Here is a 25733-nt window from a genome sequence, read left to right as displayed (position 1 = left end):
CAGTGGCTAATTTTGATTCTTAATGATATTAGTTCCTTTTAGAGGTAGGCAAGATAGGCAGCCTAGGGAGCAACATCAGGGATAAAGGGGAATTTCGGTTTCAAGGGACATTTAATAAATTACTTCACATAAATATATATTTAATGCTATATAATGCCAGTCTTCAAGGTTTTATTCAAGGCGTTTATTTTGTGATTAACTGTATGTTTTATAGGGAAGGCTTAAATGCTTCTGATGATCAGCAACGTATTCAAGGGTTATGTGTGTTTACTTCAAAGAGTGCACAAATGCTTTGTTCTAGTCTTTTACTAGTTGTGTCTAATCAAAGTTCTTCAGATGAAGCCTATGTTCTCCAGTTTGTTTTCAGGGGTAATTGAACAACATTGTCTTTCTAGAATGGAGATTTTTCTTTTTCACTGAAGATTATTATATAATTTAGATGTGAAAATTGTTTTAAATAAGGAACCTAGTTTAATTTAGTAGAAGGGCCAGGCCACAGATTGCTTTAGAGAAATAAAGACAACGATTTACTAGTCATCCAACAAATGAACTGATATTCTTGGGCACTATATGATCTTTAAGTGTTGTCTGATTGTATTTTGTGTAATTTTAGTTCTTAGGTATATTTTTATTTTTTCAAAACTGGTAATCCATGCATGATTTATCAAAGAGTATTCAGTTAACCAAAAAGAAAAAAAATGCATTCTTCAATTATTTTGAATCAAAATGAGTTTACTTGCAAATTGAAATTTTAATCTATAAACCATTTGGTGCTGGCCTATAGAGTATAAGAGCTTCTTTCTTTACAACACGAACGGTCATTGAACATTTTGTGTATGAAACATGGAGAAATGGAGTAATTGCCGGTTCCTCTAGGTACACTCCATCCTCTCTATTCAGTACTTAGTTTTCTTCTCTGTAAAATTAGATTATGCTTTAGAACTTTTAAGGTTCCTTCTTGCTCTAAATCTGTGATTATGTGATTGTTCTTATCCCATTTGTAAGGGCTCCTGTTGCTACCTTCTACTTTTAGCTTGGATGATGGGGAAGTAGAAGATAGAAATGAACAGCCAGTGACTCCAGTATTTTTTTGTATATCTATTTTTAATGCATAACACCTGGATATGGCAGTTTATATATACTCTGTATACATCCATATTGCCTGTTTTAATTCTAGTGAAAAGAACTCTAATTTTGGAGTCAAAAGACTAAGATTTGAGTGATAGCTGGGTGACCTTGTTACCTCTGGGTTTGTCTGAATGAGCCATTTAGCTGTACTGTTGTGAAGCTTAAATGAGAATGTATGTCAAGCATCTCATACCTATATTTAGGTGCTATACAAATATAAGTTATTTCAAGTGGTTTGAAAGAGTGCCTTTCTTTAGCAAAGCTAATACATACCTGTAGATAACACACCTCAATTTACTAGGAGCAGAATCATCTTCAGATAATAAAGGATGCTGAGACACATGTTCTCTTCTCTCACAAATCCTCAAAAGCAAGATTACTAAAGGTGAATTTAGGTATTTAAAATTTCTACCCTAAGCCTTTTATAACTAGGAAATAAAGAGGATTAGAATTCGAATGGTGATATCCCAGACAATCATTCCTATTTTTTTCCTCTACAAAGCTTCTACTTGAACAGCTACATTTTTTTTTTTGCTTACCCAATTATGTTATTTCAAATTTGTATTTCTTTAGTCTTCTTTTTGGTCCATGCTTGGTCAAAAATACTACATGTATCTTGTTACTCTTTATGAAGCTCACTAGCACCTCAGAGGTTGGGGGTATATTTCAAATAAAAGAGATTTTGGGGAGAATTGGTAATGGACCAAATATACATTCACATAGTGTCTACTTTTTAAGATGAGAAGTTTAGCAGAGTCCATTAATTTAAAGTCAGATAGTACAGCACCTTTTATTTGATCATCATTAAAAAAAAAACTGAATGAAAGCAGAGACAATCTCTCAAAACAGTCTTAAATACCTTTTTAAAAATCCAATAAAAGTCACCAATACGGAGTTTAGATGTAAAGCCTTTGGATACTCTGAACAGGTGGAAAGAAAAGTGTTATGTATATGAAATATACTTTCCATACCTGGAATTCTCCAAAACAGTTTAATATTAGATACAGTGTAATGGCACTTAATACAGTACATTTTCCTGAGAGAAAATATCACAAACCATGGTCTCTTGGGAGGCATCATATTCTTCTCCTATCAACATGCAGCACATAATCAATGTTTTAACAATTATTATTGTACCCTGTGTTATGTTTTTATAAGATTTACATTGCCATATTGCATACAACTACATAAAAGTAACTTTAAAAGGAATTCACAGGCAAAAAATAGGTCCTTAAAGATTTATTAATTCATAACTAAGATGTCTTCACAGGACTAGATGACCACAAAATTTCTACTTTATTTTTTTTCTTTGCAGATAGGTCTGTGCACCATGGTATATGTTTTTTTAAAAATTAAATAGAATACTTTCTGTCAATAAACAATTATATATACACAGAACAATATACAGTATATCTCTTTTGGCTGAGTAGTACTTTTTGCTATCCATTTTCTGATATGCAAATTCACAGATTTTTTTTTTTTACTGTAAGATATCTACTTTACTTCAAGTACTGAACTCTTTAAGTTGAAGTACACGTTTGTACTTTGGAAGGAAACTTGAGTATTCTGAATTTCACTAAGCATCCTCATGCATCGAAATAGTATATTATGGGCTTTAAAAAATAGGAGAGGCATAGCATGGCCACAAAATTAATTAGACTATTTCAAACATTATGACACTGTAGGCACAAAAAAACTTCCTTGGGAAAAAATAAGTTGGTGATTTTTAAAGTCTTTATTTCATGGGGGAAGATGAAAAGCTTTGTTGCCTTGAGTTATTTCAATTATGAGCCAACCTATTTTTCTCCTTACTAGGTCATTTTAAAGAACAGTTTATTGTCAGTGATTTTCAGTTACTCAAGAACTCTGGAGCTCTTTAAAAAATCCTGATAGCCTGGAATTCCAGACTACCTGTGCTTGGAATATGTCAGTTGTATTTTTAAAGAATACACAATAAAACACTGCACAAAAGTCCTAATTTCATGAAATTGCTGTGCTTGCAGTACTGAATGTTTTTGTTATAAATATTGTTTGCACACATATACACATACATACATACATACATCAAAAAACACAGTATGAAAAATTAAATTGTCTACCATTGCCGTTTCTTTTTTTGTTGGAACCCTGGACTTTATAGGACTGAGTTTAGAAACCAGTGGACTACAATACTAAAAATTGTTCTGTTTTAAATATGAATCTTCCCATATAGTTTTAGGCTATTGTCATGATATCTGTGATTATAACAGACTTCCATTATAAAATCTAATTTAAGTGATGTAGATTTTGGAGCAGTTCAACAGAGGAGAGTGGGGTTAGTGTAGGAAAGGAACCTCTCAGAAGGTCCCTTTCAGCTTTTTGATTCTGTGTTGGAAAGCCATTCCCATTTTCTGAAAACAGTACACTCCATAAAGCAAATCATATTTTGTCTGAAAATATCTACAATTTTGATTAAAGTTAAATGCTAAGGAACTGCCATTCTTACAGTAAGCCTCACTGACAACAACATTAACACAGCTTTATTTTTCACTAATCACCTAAAGACTGTTTCTTCAAGGTAGACCTCTTAAACATCTACATCAAACACAATAAGTTACAGGCAATGTAAGTTAAATTTTCTTCCCAACAGAGTTTAGAAATTTCAGAAGCGATAAATTTGGGAAAAAATTGTTTTCCTTATAACACTTATTTTGGGAGATTGGCTACTCAATACTCTTGCTCTAAAAAACAAACAAACAAAACTCCATAAGTTTTTGCTCCTTGCTATAAAGGTTGATGTGATACCAAGTGGGACAATGAATGAACCTTGGGCATTATCTCATGTCTGTGTGTGTAGCTTATGTGTATGTATACACATATCTACATATATACACATCTACCCACAGAGAGATATATAAGGTGTATGTCTATATATGTGTGTGTGTGTGTGTGTGTGTATACAAATGGGATTGCAAGGAAGAACAAATAAGTACACTGATTAAGACCCCAATTATATTTCCATTATAAACTTTAATCATTGCTAAGGATAACCTCTTTTGCCTTTCACTAAATTATAATGCCTTTGAATTTCACCAATATATTTTAATTTCATAATGTATTAGTCAACAATTTTATATTTATAAAACTGTTAAAAAAATTTAACATTTGAAATTGAAGTATAAATAAAAGAAAAATATATGAATATTTTAGTTCTTCCCTGCTACTGACATTAGTCTTAGGATAGACTTTTAGATATTAAAGGATCCTGAGGTTTTTCCAAAATGGATACTAGAAATGACAGTATTTTTGATTTGCTTTTTTGTATCACAGAAATGTCCCCAAATATCTGAACAGCTATGTAAATGGGGATACAGATAATTTTTCAGTGCAAATTATTTTATAAGGTTAAGAAAGATGACACTGACCACAGCAGGCTCCTGAATGTACAGTGTCTTTTCAGGAATAAAAAGAGAAGGAAAAAGAATGAAAATGGCAAGTTACTAAAGATATTTTGATGTGTAAATCAGAAAATTCACATTATAGATTTGTTTACTATGACAGCCTTTCAACTTAAAATATTGCTTGAAAAAGTCATTAAATATGTTATTTCACATTTGGTTCTAATACATGGTTGCAAGAAATTCAGTTAGGTGAAAATTCAAAGAGGACAGTGGTACTTTTTGTTTACTTAATTGGCTTCCAAAATTAAGGAAACTGGCCTAATATTTGTTTTATAACTGCAAAACAAATTTCTATCACATTTAAATCCCCTTTTCCATTTTTAACCATTTTTTTCATATGCGCTTTATGAGAAACCAACTTTGAAAAAGAAAAAAATGCCATTTAATTTTGAGTACCTTACTTCTCTTGACATTAAAGTTTCCCATTCTCCATCCCAAGAAAATTAATAAAGTTTTTTTGTTTTTAAATAGAAAGGTTAAAAGAATATTTAATATTTGTGACTTATTTACCTTATTTAGTGGATTGTGATCTGAACTTAATTAAAAGTTGGCCACCTCTCAAGTTTAGGCTGATAGAATTAGGCTGATAGAACACATGGATATGGGGGACTGGAGACAGTTTTGCACAGGCTGGGTTTCATTTACATAGTGACCAATGAAATAGTTGGGATTTTTTTTTACTCTGTTTGGTATATAACAACAAATCTCAAAGTTTTCAAAATGTTTTTTATTCCTTACAGTTCTCATAAAAGTTTTTGTAATATAACTTAATAACTGTACATCTGCTGTTGTTGCTCACTCTGAACTTGTGGCTGTCCTGTCTGTGGCTGCACTTGCTGTTGCTGGGGCTGTAGAACATCAGTCTGAGGCACTGCCCTCCAGGTCAGAGGATGCTGTTCACTTAGCTGGTTCCCCAGGGGAGTAATGGAATTGACAAGGGTGGTTAGATTGATAAAATGGGCAACAGACTGGGGATTAGAGGCCTCTGGCTGAGAATGAAGCTGAATGTCATTTTGGCGGTTGTGCAACATGGCAGAGCCACTGACAGTGTCGAATGTCACTGTCAGAATGGAGTTGTCAAGTTGTAACTGGCGTTCCGGGGTAGTAAGATGGCCAACAGCCACTGGCTGAAGGTTTGTAAACTGGGTTCCAGCTGCAGTGGTGATGGGGGTAACTGTAATGTTGGTCAAACCGACTGAACTAGATGGCGCTGTGACGTTTGGATCACCCAGAGTCACCACCACCTAGAGAGAATCACATAAAATCATATATTTAGGTTTAGTAGTTTCTTCATATTTTAAAACATTTCATGTACCACTGTGGTAAAGTTAGTATAATGCAGTGGAAATGGGCAGGAAGTAAATAAAACTTCTTGCCTCAAAACAGTAGTAGTATTTTCATGAAAGATTAATTCAGATTAACTTAGTGCTAGAAGAGATTCAAGTAAAATAAAAGAATATAAAGATATAAAGTTGAGAAACATAAAGCCTTAACAATCAAAAATTAAGAAAACCAACTGTGAAAAGGACAGAGGAACAAAGTTCTCAGTCTGCTTCAATACTCAAGATAAATTTGTCATTGGTGATTGAAAATTCACACTCTGAAGATAAGGCTAGAAGTCTAGAATAAAATTTACTTCACAGCTAAGCAGTAATGAAAAAAAGCGTCATTCTTTCCCTAGTGGGATAAATAAAATGTAATAACTTAGAATCTAGTTAACAAAGAAGAGGTGTTCTGATATCCTGGAACAAACAGACACAGACACACACACACACAAAACACACATTTGGTGAAAGGTATCCCTAATCAGCAGATTCCAGTACAAGAAAATTGTAAAAAAAATTATCTAGGCCCATTATTCTCTTTAATAACTTAAATTTCTATGGAATGGATCTTTGGTTTTTAGGATCCCAACATTTATGACTAGACTGTAGATATTACTCTACTTTACTCTTAGAATAAAGGACTGACTGCACTGACCTGCTGAATGCTTTGTACAGCAGAATTTGTTTCATCTCCCACACTCCCTGTGAATTCAGCTTCTTTTTCTGTGTATTCACTGAACGTGGGATCCTCAGATACCAGTGCTTCTTCCTCTTCATCAGGTTTTTGCTTTCGTTTGTGACTTCTTTTGGCAACTTTTATATGTTTCCCTTCTGGTAATTCTCCCTGGTCCAGAGCAAGTTCAGGCTATAGAAAAAATAATAATTTAGTAACTGACAAGGTTATTTTGCTAGGATCACATAATAACTAAAAACTAACCACAAAACAGCCATAATATCCATAAAAGGAGAAGTCTAAGTACTCAAAGATTATTTTCAGGATCTGTAAATAAATCTTAAACTCATATAAAAACAAGTATTGGTTGTTCACAGTAATAATTATCTTTATGTATGTGGGGATCTTCTATGTTATTTATATTCTATATAACTCTGGTCTGTGCCCTCCCATAAATCTACCACATTGGCTTTCCTACCTTTTCCTAGATTTCTTGGCATTACATGGAAACCAAAAGAACAAAAATATAGGCTATCTTTCTTCTTTTTTGCTGAGGTGATTGGGGTTAAGTGACTTGCCCAGGGTCACACAGCTAGTAAGTGTCGAGTGTTTGGTCTGAGGCCGGATTTGAACTCAGGTCCTCTTGACTTCAGAGCTGGTGCACTATCCACTTGTCACCTACCTGCCCCTAGGCTATCACTCTTCCTGATCAGTCCATCTTTGCTACTGGTCATAAATTCCCTGATAACACACTAAACCAGGAAGACATTTGTAGTCAGTGTGCTATATAGGTGAATGAGTCTCCTTTGAGTTACCTGAACTATACCAATTGAAGAGGCATCAATGGTGGTTGTTTCTGGCAGGTGATCCAAATCATCAATCCTAACTGAGAGGACCTACAGTGAAAAAACAAAAGCAGCAAGCTTTACAAGTCATTGAATTTGAGGGACCAGCTGATTAAGTAAATGTTAGACATGTGGAATGGTAAGCAAAAAATGCTCCATTATAACTGGAATAATACCTATTATAATTTCCTTTTCTTTCATTTTCATCTTTGATGGCAGTACTAAGAGACAGCAAAATAGCCTAAAGATCATTAGCCAGAGTAAGGAAAAGAAGTAAAGGATGTGGTTAAACTACAAATTTGTACTAAGTCCTCGAACTGAGAAAACCTAACAGAACTGAGAAAAAAAATGGAGACATTAAACAGATTAGAAAACTGGAAAGGAAGAAAATATATGTGAAATCAAAAGCACCCCGCCTCTTTTTAAAAACTTATTTCCTGCATATTTCTATTTAGTTTGCTTGAGTTCAGAGCAACTCAGATTTGTGTCCTTCTTTGTAGCACAAGAGATGCAACTGATAAATATTCCATTTGAAGAAAACTGATTATGCAAAAAATTGATTACACAAAAATCTGAACTTTTTCAAAACAAATTGTTTCAACAGATTAAACTCTTATTTAGGGAGTGATTATATACATTATAAAAAGACTCACAAAAACTGAAGGCAGGGCTCCTTTAGATAGCCAATTCTCATAGAGAAGGAAAGACTTTATAATCATACAAGGGATAGATAAAATGATAGCAGATAAAAATAGTTTTGATTACATAAAATTGAAAAGATTTTGTACAAACAAAATTAAGGCAGTTAAAATTAGAAAGGAAACGGTGAATTGAGGGGAAAAAATCTTTGGAGTAAGCTTCTCTAATAAATGTCTGATATCCAAGAGATAAAGGAACTGATTTAAATATATAATAATGACAGCCATTCCCAATAGGCAAGGCAAGGTAACAAGCATTTATTAAACACTTACTATGTACCAGGCACAATGTTAAGTGCTGGGGATACAAATACAAGGGAAATGAAAGACAGTCCCTGCCCTCAAGGAGCTTACAAGCTTATAGGGGAAAAGAACACATGTAAAAGATAGATGGAAAGTGGGGAGAGGTGAGGGTGGGAAGGTATCTGGAACAGAGACATGATGTTGAAGTCTAGGAAGTCAGAAGCACAGCTAGGAGGGGAGTGAAGTCCAGCCTGGGCACCTACAAAAATGGAGGTCCCAGGAGGAACTCATCAATGGGAGAAGGGCCAGCATAGTAGAGGGATGTTCTCGGGTGAAAAGGCTGTAGGGGATGATGGATTTGCAAAGGTAGGAATGCAGAAGACGCATAATGTTGAGGTCCAAAAAAGTCAAAAGGACAATGGTCTAGGCCTGTCCACAAAATGCAGGCCCCAGGACAAACTACCAATAGGAGAAGGGCACCAGCATACCAGAGGAATGTTCCAGGGTGAAAAGGCTGTAGAAGATAATGGATGTTGCAGGGTGAGGATGCAAATGAGGCATGGTGATGAAGTCTAAAAAGTCAGAAAGGCAATGAAGGTTAACTGGCCTAGGACTGTCCATAAAAGGTAGGCCCCAGGACAAACTACTAATGGAAGAAAAGAATGTAGGAGATGATGATATTCCAGGGTGGGAATGCAGATAAGGCATAGTGCTGAAGTCCAGAAAGTCAGAAGCACAGCTGGGAGAGGAATGAGGTTGGCTGGCCTGGGATTCTCCAAAAGGAACTCACCAATGGGAGAAAGGGCTGGCATAGCAGAGAGATGTTCCAGGTTGAGAAGGCCACAGAGGATGATGGATGTTCCAGATGAGGCATGATGTTGAAGTCTGGAAAGCCAGAAGCACAGCTGGGAGGGGAAATGAAGGTTGTTTGGCCTGGAACCTCCACAAAATGGGAGAACTCACCAATAGGAGAAGGGGGCTGGCATAGCAGAGGGATTTTCCAGGGTGGGATTATAGATGAGGCATGTTGAAATCCAGAAAGTCTGAAGCATAGCCAGGAGTGGCATAGTCCAGAGGGAAGTAATAAAAGGACATGAAGAAGTTCTCAAAGGAAAAAATCCAAGTGATTAATAGCCATGTGAAAAAAATGTTCAAAATCACCAATAATTAGAGAAATGCAAATTATAACAACTCTGAATTTCTCTATCAGATTGGTATAGAAGACAAAAAGAAAAATGGGAATTGTTGGAAGGGAATGTGGGGAAAAAAGGCTCTCGAGTATACTGGTAGTAGTTCTGTGAACTAGTCTAGCCATTATGGAAAGCAATGCCTCAACTCACTAAACTGCCAACTTTTCGACCCCAAAATAATAATAGTAAGCCTATATTCTTAAAGATCCAAGAAAAAAGGAAAGGACTCCTATGCCCAAAAATATTCATATGAGCTCTTTTTTATTGTCCCAAAAAAACTGGAAACAAAGTACTAATCAGTTGAGAAATGGATGAATAAATAATGGTATATATATATATGTAATGGAATATTATTGAACCACAAGAAATAATGAAGGGAATGTTTTCAGAGAAACCTGGGAAGAACTGTATAAACTTAGACTTGAGCAGAACCAAGAGAACATTTTATTCAGTAACAATGTCATATTTAAAGAAAAAAACTTTCAAAGATTTAAGAATTCTGATCAGTGTGATGAACAGCCATGACTCTAGAGGACTAAGGAAGCATGTTGACTACCTTCTAACAGGGGAACCCAAGGGACATTCATTTTTGACTACTGCAAATGCATGGTTTCATTTTGCCTGATTATGCTTATTTGTTATGAAGATTGTGCTTTCTATTTTATATTTGTAGACAAGTTGGAGAAGGAAGGGAAGAAAAGCCATTGATAGTGCTGACAAAACAAAAAAGAAAGAAAAGAGTATCACTTGAACATTTTTTAAAATGCACATAAGAAAACAAAAAAGAATTTAGAAGGAAACAGACAAGTATTTGGGAAGTTCTGAAAATAATATGCTGAATTTATTAAAATATATGTTTAGTTGGGTTTTTTTTGGCAAGGCAATTGGAGTTAAGTGACTTGTCCAGGGTCACACAGCTAATAAGTGTCAGGTGTCTGGTCTGAGACCGAATTTAAACTCAGGTCCTCCTGACTCCAGAGCCAGTGCTCTATCTACTGTGCCACCTAGCTGCCCCTTGAAATAGGCATTTTAAAAAGCAAGTTATATGTGATAGAGATTCAAGTTTTCTAATATAATCATCTCTTTTTCTGTCCTACTTTGTATATGTAAACATTCTTTTCTTTTTGCTATTATATTCAGAATAAAATAAAAATTAAAAAAGAAATAGCTAATTGTCCAGTGTACTTAAAATACTAAATTCACAAAAATCAGATATGCCATCACTAATAATAACCAACTAGCATGTAGCCAAATTCTCTTTTACTTTCTACCTTCATTTCTTTATCCATTAAGTTCTGGATGTGTGAAAAAAAAAACATATTAGGTGGTGAAATAAAAAACACTGCTTGATTCCTCTCAAAACCTGACCTCAAATCAGAGTTTGAGCTATTGGTCTACTATTCTCCTACTTAACTATTTTCTGGGCATAAAACAAATTATAGGCTTAATAATTAGTAAAATAGCATGGAGGCAAAATTGCCTAAATTCAGGAGAAATAAAAACAATAATGGTGGCAAAAAAGTGGTATATCAAATGGGTTTTATCATCCTAATAAATAACGACTATAAAGTCAGATTAACTGCTTAGAAATCTGTGAAGTGTTTTTTAATATGGAAATTGGATTAAAATTAACAAATAATAACAAATAATGAGTAAGAAATGTATAGATATTTATGACCTAATAACATGATTACAGAGTTCAAATCCAGCCTTAGATACTTATTAGCTATGTGATGTTGGGGAAGTTATTTAACCTCTGTTTGCCAAGGAGGCAGCTACGGACTAGAGTGCTGGGCCTAGATTCAAAAAGACCTGAGTTCAAATCTGGACTCAGACACTTACTAGCTAGGCAAATAAGTCACTTAACCTCTGGTTGCTTTAATCCATCAGAGAAGGAAATGACAAACCCACGCCAGTATCTTTGCCAAGCAAACTCCATGGACAGTATGGTCCACGAGGTCATGAAGAGTTGGACAAGACTGTATGACATAACAACATGATTACCTAAAAGAATTCTTTGAAAATGCAACTCAAGTTGTGAAAGTGCTACACTATACCAAATTCAATTCAACAAGTACTTACTTTAAGCACCAAGGCAGAGTGTAAGGCATGGTGCTAGAGTTGTTAGGCCCTTAGGCTAAGGACCTTTGCCAAAATTATGGTCCATGTGTAATCTATTACCATCACCAGACACTACACTAGCAAATGTTAACTTACCTCTGGGTGTTTGCGTCTCATGTGCCGACTCATTGAAGCCCTAGTTGAAACTTTTGTTCCACATAACTGACAATTCTGAGCTTCTACTTTGTCATGAGTTAGCTGAATGTGTTTTTGAAGCATGTACTCTGTGACATACTTTTTGTTACACACAGAGCAGGTCCACTGTTTTCCCACTTTGTAAGGAAAAAAATTGAAATAAAATACAGTTACAGATATGATTAGTATGCTGATACAACAGACAAAATTCAAACCAATTCTAAAATTCAGCAAACATTTATTAAATGCCTATTAAACAAGAGGATAGCAGAATGAATTAGAAACCAGAATCCGAGAATATGTTGTTTACAAGAAATGTACTTGAAATATAAAGATATACCGTAAGAGTTAAAATAAGAAGCCTGGAGCAAAATCTATTATACTTCAGTTGAAGTACAAAAGGCTAGAGTAGCAATCATGATCTCACAAAAAGCAAAAGCAAATCTAATTAAAACAGATAATCACAGAAACTACATTTTGTTAAAAGTTTCCATAGACAATGAATTAATATCAATACTGAACAGATATATACTTACTAAATGGCTTAGCATCCAAATTCTTAAAAGAAAACTTAAATGAGTCACAGGAGAAAATAGATGGTAAAATTGTAATTGTGGGAGGGCCTCAATTTACCCTTCTCAGAGCTAGATAAATCTAACCATGAAAGAAATAAATGAAATGAATAGAATTTTAGAAAAGATACGATAGACCTCTGACAAATATTAAATGGGAATAGGAAGGGTTATAACTAATTTTTAGCTCTGTGTGGCACCTTCACAAAAACTGACCATTTATTAAGGTATAACAACCTCACAAACAAACAAAGAAAAGCAGAAATATTAAATTTATCTTTTTTCTGACCACAATGCAATGAAAATTACATTCAATAAAGTGCCTACTAATAATGGGTAATGGCTGGGTTCATGAAAATGAAATGACACAGTCTTTTCCTTCTAGGACCTTATAATCTAATGGGGGTGGGTGCTAGGATGGGCAAGAGCTGGGAATACAACATGGAAACACGTTACTAAGGTGGAATGCAACAGGCAAGTGAGAAGTCAAGGCCCTAGGAAAATGTGAAGTTGGAGAGATCCTTGCAGGGGAGTGGGGTGGGTAGAAGGAAGACTTGGGAATTGGGGAAGACTTCATGGTCATCTGATCTGATCTGATCTTTAAATGGAAAGAATTAAAATAGGCCAAGATGAAGGAATATGTTCCAGCCTGCACAAGCACAGACATGAGAAAGTACAAGACAAAGTCAGGAAACTGCTATTTTAACTGGAATTCAGAGATATCACATAAAATAAAGTCAAATGGTAAGTTGGAGTTGGACTGCAGAGAGCCTTAAATGGCACTCCTGCCTGTAGGAGTCCCAGCAGGTTTTTGACAGAGGGAGTAGTGACAGAATCAGACCTGTACATTAGGAAGTAATTCTGGCAGTTGTCTGGGAGAAAGCCTGGAAAAAGGAAAGACTGACTGGTAGCCTTTGAAAACAAGAGCTTACTCAGTCATGCTCATTACCACAAGTCAGGAGGCCAGTGCCTAAAAATGAGATTACAGGTAAGAAAAAAAAATCCAAAAAATATGATGTAGCGGCAGCTAAGTGGTGTATTGGATAGGGCTCTGACCTTGGAGTTAAAAGGGCCCAAGTTCAAATCTGGCTTCAGACACTTGACACTTACTAGCTGTGTGACCCTAGACAAGTCACTTTACTCCAATTACCTCACCAAAAACAACAACAACAAAAACAACAAAATATGTTTAGGCCTTTTTCTTCACAGTAATAAAATGCAGTATTGTGATACCAGTACATAAATATGGGGAAGATTTAAAAATAAAGGTGGATGATAAATTGTTTTCTTATTTAACATGCATACTATACAATCTAATCCTAATACATTCTAATATATCATGAATAACAAGATTGTCTGGTGTTTTGTTCAGAAAAGAATATACCATTTTCATTAAAGTGTTAGTGGGGGTCATCTGAATGAGCTATACCATCCTTTAGAAATGTAATAGAATGATATTTACCTGTGTGAATAAGTTTATGGGTCTCCATTGTGTTTCTCTCACTAAAAGTCTTTCCACACAATTCACACATGAAATCTTTGATCCCTGTAATAGAAAGATACACTGAATTCCAGAGAAACAGTAATGACAAGAAGCTGGTTTAAAAAATTGTAACGTGAAAAACAGCAATAACTATCTCATAACTGATTCACTTTAGAATTTATAGATATCTGCTGGCGTTAAAAGAACTGTTACTGCTACAACGCGATTCCAGAATGTCTGATTTATAGCTTGATAATCACATTTTTGGGTATATATAAGGATATGCTTACTGTTTAGGATTTTTATAACTGTAAAGAAAATTACATTGCTGGTTAGTGAATGAATGCATGTATACATGTCTATATGTGGCTATACTGACATTGAGGCTTTTGTTCCCTATTATTAAAATCCCAAAGTTGTCCTGCAACACCCCTGCCCCCATCTTCATTCATGTAGAATTCCAAGCAAAAGCTGTAAACTTCAGATCAAAGGCTCTACTGTCCTTTGGAGCATACACTGAGATAATTTTCCTTGGCTTTGTTTTGTTTTGTGTTGTTTTTTCGGCTAGGCAATCAGATTAAGTGACTTGCCCAAGGTCACACAGCTAGTAAGTGTCAATTGTCTGAGGCCAGATTTGAACTTTGATTTCAAGGCTGGCATGCTACCCATGCCAGCTAGCTGCCCCTTGCAGATAATACACACATACACACACACACACACAATCACATATTTTATATATATTATATATACAGGAAAAATTGGAGATGATCAATATTAAAGGGGATTGGGAAAGGCTTCCTGTAAAAGGTGGGATTTGAGGTAGAACTTCAGGGAAACTAGGGAAGCCAGGAAGTAGAAATGAGGAGGAAGAAAATTCAAGGGATAGGCGACAGCCAACGATAATACCCAGAGTCAGGTGATAGAGTATCTTGTTTGAGGAATCACAGAGAAGCCAGTATCACTAGATTAGAGATGATGGGGTGGGGTAAGGTATAAGGCTAGAAAGGAGAAGGGACAGATTATGCAGGACTTGAAATACCATATAGAGGATTTTTATATTTGATCTTGGAAGTGATTGGAAGCCACTGGAGTCTACTGAGCGGAGTGGGGTGGGGAGGGAATGGTAAGACCTGTGCTTTAGGAATACCTTTTTGGCAGCTGAGTGGAAGATTATGCACAGTGGGGAGAGATCTGTGACAGGGAAACCAACCAGCAGACTGCTGTAATAGTCAAGGTGTGAAGTAATGAGGGTCTGAACCAGGGTGATAGCATGGTCAGAGGAGAAAAAAGGGGAAGCATACCAAAGATGTTATGAAGGTAAAATCAACAGACCTTGGCAACAGATTGTAGATGGGGAGTGAGAAAGAGGAGTCGAGGATGGCATGTAAGGTTAGAGCTTAGGTGACTGGGAGTAGTGGTATTATACCTTGATAATAATAGGAAAGAGGGAAGAGTTTGGGGGTAAAGTTAAAGGATTCATGTCTGGATATGCTGAGTTTAAGATGTCAATGGGACATCCAGTTTGAAATGTGTAACAGGCATTTGGAAACACAAGTCTATCAGAAAAGAGATTAGGGCTGGATAAGTAGATTTGAGAATCATTAACTTAAAGATGATTTTTGAATTCATGGAAGCTGGCACAATCACCAAGTGAAATTGTATACAGAGAGAAGAAAAGATGGCCTTTGACAGAGCTGACACTTTTAAATGCCCAAAATAAAAATACACAGGATTAGAAATTACAAAGGAAACCAATTATATTGAAATAGTTATTGAAATGTTAAGAAAACAAGTTTATTGAACTCGAAGTTAAGAACTTCCTCATTAAAAGTCAATTCTTAAGGATTTTGTGTTTGTTTTCCATTCATCTGTACAAGTTAATATTCAGTTTTTCTATTCTACCTCACTGGGAAAAACTCTGGGAAGATCAACTCTTTCCAAAAGTGTGATAATGTTCATTTCAACAAAAAAAGTGAAATGTTTTTATAGCACCCCAGTTCCTATTATAGCTTTCTGCATCATAAACAGGAGTTGAGAGATATGTTTTCTGATCATAAACCTGCTATTCTGTATAGTCAATCACTGACCTAGCATCCCTAAAATGACTAAAAATTGAAATATTACTGATGGTTATCAGCAATGAGAACTTTTCTGTATAAAAAGAGAAACCTGGCAAGCCATTTTTGTAATAACATGCCAATACTGGCAGCCCACTTGGGGTGCTTCAGCCCTCCTGAGATCATCAGGCATTAACCCCTCATTAGCTGATATGGAAACACAGTCTGAACTGCCCAAATACCTGGTAAAGACACAAACTGAAACATCTCAGAAACATCCCATCCTATCTCCATCCTTCTATAGATCTTGGCCGGCTACAAAGAATATTCTTTAATAAATCTCTTTAGGATGATCTCTCTGTTCATGGTCTGTTCTTTCTTCCCTGGATATGGAGGTTAATTTATCACAAAATCATTTCTTTAAAGGTATTGCCACTAAATGTAGCAATAAAATGAATAAAAGAAGCTGGTTGGTCTCCTCATTTCAATTATTTTTTTTGGAACCAAAAGTAACCCTATCTCATTTGTAAAAAATGATTAGGAAAGTAATTTATATAAGTCCTAGCAGGACTGTCACTTAACTAATAGACCATAAACTTTAATTTCCAGACTTAAATTTATTTCTTGATTCAAATATAAGAAGGGCCAAAGTTGTTAGGCTTCTGTCAGACTCCCAACTGAATTCAATTCAATATTTATTTAAGTTCCTACTACATAAAAGACATTGTGCTATTTACTCCTGGGGATAAAAAAAAAAGAAAGCAAATATTTTTATATATTTTAAATATTTTGTTTTAAATGAAAATAGTAATATTTTAAATATTATCTCCTCAAGAAGTTAATATTTTGCTATAGAGATACAATATGTACATAAATATAATAAAAGATGGGACATGAAAGAGGCAAGGAAAATATTAGGCAAAGTCTTTTTGGAATATCTGAGGACAGAGCACCAAAAACTGAGGGGAATCAAGAAAGGCTTAATGGCTGATTGGCATTTGAACAGAGGCAAATAAAGAAAAGACTCTAAAAGATAGAGACAAGGAGTACATCCTAGGAAAGGGGGATGGCTTGTGTTGAATGCATGTCAAATTTATGGAACAGACAGTATTCCAAGTTGACTGGAACGCAAAGTGTGTGGAGGGAGTAATAGACATGAAAAAGTGGATCAGAGCAAGATTAAATCCTTTTAAATCCAGGACTTTATCCTGGAGGCAACACAAAGCCACTTAAGGTTTCATGTTGAGTAGAGAAATAACACAGAACTTTGCATTCAGAAGATTATTTTGGCAGTTGTGGAAAGGATATATTAAGGAGGAGAGGTAAGAGGCAGGAAAAAGGAGTTAGGAAGCTATTTCTATAGTCCAAGTGAGAGGTAATATGGGCAATGTTTAAGGATGGATAGGAAAAGATAGATTGATATGAGAAATATTGTGGAAATAGAATTGGCAAGACATGGTAACTGACTGGATGGATATGGGGGAAGTGGGGTTATGGAAAAGGAAAGATTCTAGGATGATTTCAAAGTTACAAACATGCATGACTAGGGAAGGTGGTCCCTTCAATAGAAACCAGGGAAGTTGGGAAGAGAGGATTTAGGAAGAGAAGATACAGAATTCAATTTTGAATTTGAGATGCTGGTAGGATATTTAGATTGAGAGCCTATGATCATAAGAAGACTTAGAGCTGAAAGGGATGCTAGAGGTCATCTAGTCTAATTTCCTGGTTTTTCAAATGAAAAACTAAAGAGGTTAGGTGAAGATATCCAATAAGCAATTGGAGATGGAAAAAAAAATGGACTTCAGCAGAGAGATTAAGATTTGATATATAGATTTGGGAATTATCTGAAATGCATGTAAGCAGATGAGATAACCAAGGGCTGAGCAAATCATCTGTTCTTTTCCATTCCTATTGTCACTACCCTAGACTTGATCTGCAATAACTACAGGTGGAATGATTAAAATAGCAATCCTACTCCTCTCCTTACCTCTGATTTCTAGCAGTCTATCCTGAAGAACAATAATAGATATCTGGTTACCAAGTACACGAAGGGGAAGAGTGTGGGTAAAAAAGGCTAAAAAAGTAGTAAAACATCTTTGGTGAAGTCCATGGCTTCACTTGTCACCTCTATGTAGATTTTTTTCAACTTCAATCTAACATTGAAGCATTTGTTATGCACAAACACCATATATGTGCAAGGTATTGTGCCAGGTTCTAGAGCCAGGGGTTCATAACATCTTTTTTTTTCTTTTTGGTGAGACAACTGGGGTTAAGTGATTTGCCCAGATTCACATAGCTAGTGAGTGTTATGTGTCTGAGTCCAGATTTGAACTCAGGTCCTCCTGACTTCAGGGCCAGTGCTCTATCCACTGTGCCACCTAGCTGCCCTTATAACCTCTTTTTGTGTAAACCAACTCCTTTGTGATTCTAAATCTGTGCTCCTGTGTTCTTCATGTTAGGAAGGTTATTTTGATGTGAATGTCAAGGATGGATGGAAAACCAAGAGAGAGAGCCAAGAGGTAGGAAGACCAGTTAGAAGGTTATTACAATAGTTCAAGTGAGAAGTTCTTAGAGTTTAAGGTAGAGTGGGGTGAGTGGATATAAAGAAGAAAGACAGAATTAGAATTGTCAGGAATGAACAACTGACTGGATGAGAAAGGGATGAATCAACAAAGATTCCAAAATTATAAATATTTTTATTTGTATCTATAACTTTGGAATTACTTTTTTGTTGTAGCAAATAACTAGAAACAAAATAGGTGCCCATGAATGGTAGAACAAATTGTTTTAAATGAATGTAGTAGAATATTATTGTACCATAAAAATAATGAAAGGAATGGCTTCAGAGAAACTAGGAAAAACTTCTATGAACTGATGCAGGGTGAAGTAAGCAGAAGCACGGTAATTTACACAAGGACAACAACAATAATATGAAGAAAAACAACTCTGAAAGACCTCAGAACTCTGATCAAAGAAGTAAACAATAGTGACTAAAAAAATGATGAAACATCTTTCCCACTTCTTGACAAAAAGATAATGGAATAGAAATGCAGACTGCGATATGCAATCTCACACAAGGCCAATTTGTTGATTTATTTTGCTGGACCATAGAAAAATTTTTTTTAAACAAAAGCTTTTATGGATGGGGAATTAGAGTATGGTAGGTTAGTAATGATAAACAAAAAGCATCTCAATTTTTAAAAAAATGCACACATGAAAAAGCAGAAGGGGGCATAGAAATGTTATGTTACTATCTTGTTCAATTATATCTATTTATATATGTTAATTAAAGAACAAACTGTTCATTTAAAAAGTTCCATTCCCTCTACAAGCCTCATTCTTATTCTTCTTTGTATACTGAAATATTTGTGTTGTTTGTTAATGACTATTAGGTTAATAATAAAAAAAAATAAAATTTAGTTTTAAAATGAGTACAAAGTATGAACTTGATTGACTAGGACAGGGGTGGGGAACCTACAATCTCAAGGCCACATGTGGCCCTCTGACTGATTGCAAACTTCATACAACAAATCCCCTCAATAAAAGGATTTGTTCTATAAACTTGGACTTAGTAAAAAAGAACACACTTGAGGACCTAGAAGGCCACATGTTCCCCACCCCTGGACTAGGAGGATGGTGGAAACCTCAACAGGGAGAATAGGAAGAGAAGCAGATGGTAAGTTTAGTTTTGGGAATTCAGAGTTTGAAGTGCCAGAAGGACAGTAGGGAGAGGTGTATAGACAGTTGAAAATAGATGACTAGAGTTGGGTACAGAAACTGAAACTGGACACAAAGATTTAGGATTCATTCACATAAAAGTTATAGTTAAACCTATGGAAAGTGATAATAACCAACCAACAGACAGAATGTAGAGGGAGAAGATAAGTGGTCCTAGATCGGTCTCATGGGATGTCCACACTGCAATGGTATAAGGACAACAGTGAGCCAGTGGAGGACATTAAGGAGGGGTAGTCCGATGGGAAGGAGAAGAACCAGAAGAGAGCCATAGGAGAAAAATGTCCATGTGGAGATGGTGAAAGTATTATGAGGACCGAGAAAAAGTCCATCAAATTTAGCAGATGACTTCCTAATCTATTATCTCTGGTCTTGAGCTCCAGTCCTACATTTCTAATTGCATGTAGGTTATCTTGACTTGTATATCACACTAGGACCTCAATCTCAACATGTCTAAAACTATAATTATCTTTCCCGCCAAACTGCCTCTCAAATGAAATACTCCTTCACCTGTATTTTGTATTTTATAAAATTTTAATTGATCCCTTTTTTATATTATATTAATTCTGAATATATACTCCCCAACCTCGTTAAGCTCTCCCTTGTTAAAAGAGTAAAAAAGAGTTCATTGTTTGGATGGTATTTCTTAGCCCCAGCAATCTGAATCCAACCTACCATTCATTCCGTTTTGCACACTTTGGAGGCAAATTGAACTATTTCTTATTTCCTTATTCTTGTTGTTCCTTCTCCATGTTTACCTTGTCTCCCATGCTTTGGATGAACTCTCCCTACATTTCTACCTGTCACAATCCCTCCTTCCTTCACGGCCCATATCAGGTGTATCTCCCTCTATGAATCTTCCTCTGACCTGTTCATCCATAGCTAGAAATGACCTTTGCCTTCTCAAAATAATCATGCAATTGTTTGAGCTCTCTAATACATTATCATATTCTGATTTTATTATAATCGCATTCATGTTATATTGGAATAATATTGCATTAATTGTATTTGACTTATTTCCACCATTCAAGTCATTAAAAGCCTTGCAATTTTCAGAAGGCATTCCAACCCATTCTCCTCTTGTTCACCTCTGGGCCTAACACACTGTCCATCTTGTGTGTCCAGGTAAACATACTAATGGACAATCTTTACAGGGTATCCACCTAATGATGTTTGGGTAACAGACATTTGTTATCCTCTGTGGTGTTTCCTCTGTGGATGGATGGGCTAAATTCCTTTGAGTATTAATATCTCTTCCAGGAGGCTATGAAACATTCCAAGGCTTGATGCAGTCAACTCAATACCATCCACAAACAAGATCTGAATGACCTAATGACATACAGAAAATCTGTTTTCAACTTTGTGGGATGTTCTTTAATTGATGGATATCCTCCAACACAGTGTTGAATGCCTTTGGCTAGAATATATCTCCCTGTTTTATGCCTCACCTAGTTATGAACGTCTGAGCACTGAATAGGATTATTTGGAAACTTCAGTGATTTCAATGTATGGATAGAAAAATATTGTAAAAGAGCCTATATAGTATTTTGACTTATGAATCTACATTCTTTTTTTATGATCAATAAATAAGGTACTGACATTCTCTGAGTTGATTTTTTTGGGAGGGCTCAATAAGATTTGAGATATTTTTCATGTCTTTAGTATCTTTACCTCTGAGAGATCACCTGTATATTAATGCCTCAGTGGTCTCACAATTTTATTACCTTTATTAACTTTTCTCCTATATATTCCTGATCCAGTCCGGCTGCTTTCCCCAACTCTTTATTTTCTTTCTTTCTTTTTTTTTTTGTAGGCAATTCGGGTTAAGTGACTTGCTCAGGGTCACACAGCTAGTAAGTGTCTGAGGCCAGATTTGATCTCAGGTCCTGCTGAATCCAGGGCTGGTGCTCTATTCACTGCACTATCTAGCTGCCCCTCTTCATTTTCTTTAGCGTGATTCCTGCCTCTAATATAAAAGCAACCAGGGTGTTAGGATCCTACTGTGAAGGTTCTGTGGTCCTTAATGGGGAAAAGTTACAATGGTATTTACATTCCTTCCCATTTTCCTTTTTGTTGTCCTTCCATTTTAATCTTTGAACGCTTATGGGATGACTGCATAGCTGGCTATCTTGCTAGGATTTTTTAAAAACTGATTTTTACTGCTCCTCTCTGCTTTATGAAATGATACTGGTCATCATCATCCATCGTCCTTCAGAAGATTTTACAAATGAGTTTATATTCCAACCTGGTGTTGCCTTTATTAGCCATCTCTTACCATTTGTCAACAAAGTCAGATGTTTTCTAGGATGCTTTCTGAGCACTTTTGGTCCTTGTGGCAACCGATTTATGTTGGTCAAATTTCTGTATGAAACTGTTACAGTTAGTGTTATCATGTCTGCTATTTCTCATTTTTGATTGTCTTTTACTTGTTTAAAATAATTTAGTGTTAATCTGCTTGAATTACATGCCGTATAATTTTCTTATTTTCTTATTATTACTCTTTCTTCTTTTTACTCATCTAATCTGGCTCTGATAAGTTAATGGTCTGATTGAATACAGATGGCTGACTAAGGGATAATTCCAACATCAATAAATCTTTTCCTGTTTGTAAAAATATAACCTATTTTGTTCTCCAAGGTATAATATCCTTATCTAGCACTTAGCGGTTTTTTTCTTTGATAAAGTACTCATGATATAAAGGCATGATGCTTCTATGTAATCTCTGTAGCCTTTGGCTTTTCATTCCTTCTTCCTAAACTATACCTTCCATTTTTACCTTTTCCTACCAACTTTGCATCAAAGTCACTTAGTATGAGAGTGTGTGGTAATTTAAATATTTTATTATGAACTCATTAATCATTAATAGACATGAACATTTCCACATGCAAAGGACAGAAAAAGAGGCCTATATGGAATTATGAATCTTAGTTTTTAAAGTATATGCTAAATTTAACATACTAGTACCCAAAAGACCCAGCTTAACAGTATCCTCTGTGTATTTTTTAAATGTTTCATTAATGCTCTTTTGGTTTTTTGTATCACTAGCACTAGCACTCACAATTACCACCCTCTACTCAGACTAAATAAAAGTTCTCTTGAAACAAATATAGTCAGATGAAACAAATTAGTGTCACTGATCATGTTTTAATATGTATGTCTTATTTTGTACCTATAGTCTATATTTTACATCACCAAGATGTAGGAAGAAGTTCCATCAGAAGCCTTTTGGAATCATGATTGGTCAGTCTATTCACTGGAGTTTTCAAGTCCTTTAAAGTTGTTTTCCTTTAATATTTTGGTCATTGCCAATATTGTTCTCCTGGTTCTGCTCACTTTGTTCTATGTCAATTCATAAAAACTTTCCCAGGTTTCTCTGAATTTGTCTCTTTTGTGATTTCTTATGGCTTAATTATACTCCATCACATTTATATATCATAATTTTTTCAGCCATTCCTCAACTGTTGGATACTTACTTTGTTTCCAGTTTTTTTTGTACAACAAAACATGCTGCAATAAATATTGTTTTATATCTATATCTATATCTATATCTATATCTATATCTATGCCCTTTCCCAACTATCTTTGATCTCTTTAGAGTACGTATCCAGTAGTGCTAAGATTAGGTGAAAGGTCTGCCAATTTGGGTGTTATAGTTCTGAACTGCTTTCCAGAATGTTTAGCTCATAACCCAACAGTGAAAATAATATGTCCATCCTCTCACAGTTCCTGCCAACAATTATCATTTTCTCTTTTTGTTGTCTTTGCTAATATGAAGATACGAGGTGAAACTTTAGAGTAGTAATTAACTTGGATTTCTCTTCTTACTAATTTGAAGCATTTTTCGTATATTGTTTATTGATGACATGCATCAGTTTCTTTTGAGAATTGACTATTCATTTCTTTTGAGAATTGCCTATTCATATATCCTTTAATCATTCATCTATTGGGAAATGGCTCTTATTCCTTAAAAATCTGAATTCTATTTATATTTATTGCGAATTTTTTTTCAGTTGACTTTCCCTTCTAATTGCATTGACTTTTTTGTGCAAAAAACCTTTTAATTTTAATAATCAACATTGTCCATTTAAAACCCATCCTATGTCTGCAGTTGTAAAAGGCATCAATTTCCCTTTTCTTCTACTTTTTAAAAGATAGGACTTTTTATATCTAGGTCACAAATCCATTTGGTGTTTATGGTATGAAATCAATCAACAAGCATTCTTTAAGCAACTAGCATGTGCCAGGTACTGTGTTAGGTACAGAGGACACAAATATAACAAAGGAAAGAATTCCATTCACAGAGAATTTACATTTAACAGAAGAGATGAGAAAGTATAGAAGTACATACAGAATAAATATAAAGGGAATAAATACAAAGTGTTAAATACTAACCAGTTTTAGAGGCAGGGCATTAGAAATTTAGGGGATTTTGCTCTAATTTTTCCAAAAGAATATAACTAAATTTCCCCAATATTTTTTGGTCAAATTTAGTTCTTAACCTAGTAATGTGTCTTAGATTATTCAAACACTATGCTATTATCTTCAATTGTTTCTAGATCTTGTTTACCTAATTTGTTCTGCTGAACATCATGTTCATTCTGATCATTTTTTATAATTATGTTTAAGATTCTTCTAATATTGAACCAATCCTACCTTCCCAGTACAAATTCAGCCTGTGTTATTTATGACTTTCCATTCGTTTTCTTTATTTTGTCTCTTTCTGGCTTAATTATCAAGAACATATTTGTTTCATAGAAAGAATTAGGTCAGATCCCATATGCTATATTTGCAAACAATTTATGTAACATTGGAATTTGTTTTTAATATTTGATAAAATTTACTTGAAAAGTCCTTTGATCCTGTTTTTTTATTATTTTTTTTACCTCCTTCTTTTGATGGCTTGTCAAATTCCTTTTCTGAGATTGGCTTATCTAAACTCTATTTCTTATTCCATTATTTTTTTAAAAGTCATCAATTTTACTTATCAGTTTTGTTGGCACATAATGGGCAAAACAGTTTCTGATTATTTTATTTCTTCATCTGTTGCAAATTTTTTTATAGTGGAAATTGGGTTTTCCTCTTTTTTTAGAAGATTAATTTAGTTAAAAGTTTGTCTACTTTATTAGTTTTTCAAAACAACTAGCTCCTAGTTTTATTTGGGAATCTGATGGTGTTTTCTATTTTTTCTTTTACTTTTCAGAATTTCTATTTTTGCTTCTCCTTATTGTGTTTTTGGTTGCATGCCCAATGAACTAAACTGTTCTCTCTTTGTTGATGAAAGTGTTCAAGGATCTAAACTTTCATCCAACAACCAGTTTGGCCATAACTCCAAAGTTTCAGCATGGCATTTCACTGTTTTATTATTTATTATTCCTATGATTTGTTTCTTGATCCAACAATTTGTTAGAATTAAAAGACTTATTTTCTATTTAAGTCTGAATTTCATTCTACAAATTCCCGTTACTGATTATATTTTTTAAATTGCATTGGATTAATAATGAACATGATGAATGTTTCTGCTTTTCTATATTTATGAGTTTTTATGCTCTCTATGGTCTGTTTTTGTAAAGATGCCATGTACATGTAAAAAAATTTATAATTATATTGATTCCTATCTAGTAACTTTCAAAGATATATTATTTCTAACATTTCTAAAATTCTATTCAGATCTTAACTTCTTTATTGTTTATCTTTTTTCTTAGATTTGTCAAGATGTTGAAAGGAGCACACTGAGGTCCCCAACTGTTACAGTTTTATTGTCTATTTTTTCTTGTAATTCAAATGACTTTTCCTTTAATTGTGTAGATATTATATGACTTTGGTGAATATATTTGGTATTATATTATTGCATTATCTATACTATTATTTTTAAATGCTCCTTTGATGAATATATTAGTTATTGTATTGCTGCATTATCAAAGAATAATGTACTTTTATGTCTTTTAACGATGCCGTTTATTTCTGTCATCTTGTCTGAGTTCATGATCACCACATTGAACATTCCCGAATTTCTAAACACAGAAAACAAAGTGTCATTTGAAAGAATTCACCTCTTGCCTCCAGGGGGGAAAACCTTATGCTGCAAACT

General features: G+C 34.7%; 1 protein-coding gene across 3 annotated transcripts in view; it reads right to left on the bottom strand.

The window, feature by feature from the left end:
* Nucleotides 1–2105: 2105 nt before the first annotated feature.
* PRDM15 (PR/SET domain 15) overlaps nucleotides 2106–25733 on the bottom strand; it is a 178280-nt gene continuing 154652 nt past the window's right edge. For 2 of the 3 annotated variants that reach the window (XM_078146478.1, XM_020976245.2), the window contains 5 exons: nucleotides 13833–13916; nucleotides 11760–11935; nucleotides 7382–7462; nucleotides 6549–6758; nucleotides 2106–5812 (listed from right to left, as the gene is read on the bottom strand). In XM_078146478.1, coding sequence (XP_078002604.1) covers nucleotides 5336–5812; nucleotides 6549–6758; nucleotides 7382–7462; nucleotides 11760–11935; nucleotides 13833–13916 — 1028 coding nt within the window. In that variant the 3' untranslated portion in view covers nucleotides 2106–5335. Of the gene's footprint in view, nucleotides 5813–6548; nucleotides 6759–7381; nucleotides 7463–9142; nucleotides 9258–11759; nucleotides 11936–13832; nucleotides 13917–25733 lie in introns of those variants that run through there. The other variant, XR_013482842.1, reaches the window with a different exon arrangement.

This window comes from Phascolarctos cinereus, unplaced genomic scaffold (genome assembly GCF_003287225.1).
Source record: "Phascolarctos cinereus isolate Bilbo 61053 unplaced genomic scaffold, phaCin_HiC Scaffold_726;HRSCAF=1367, whole genome shotgun sequence".
Classification (NCBI taxonomy): domain Eukaryota; kingdom Metazoa; phylum Chordata; class Mammalia; order Diprotodontia; family Phascolarctidae; genus Phascolarctos; species Phascolarctos cinereus.
Note: the sequence above shows the minus strand (reverse complement) of the source record. Positions and strands in the feature narration are given on the sequence as shown.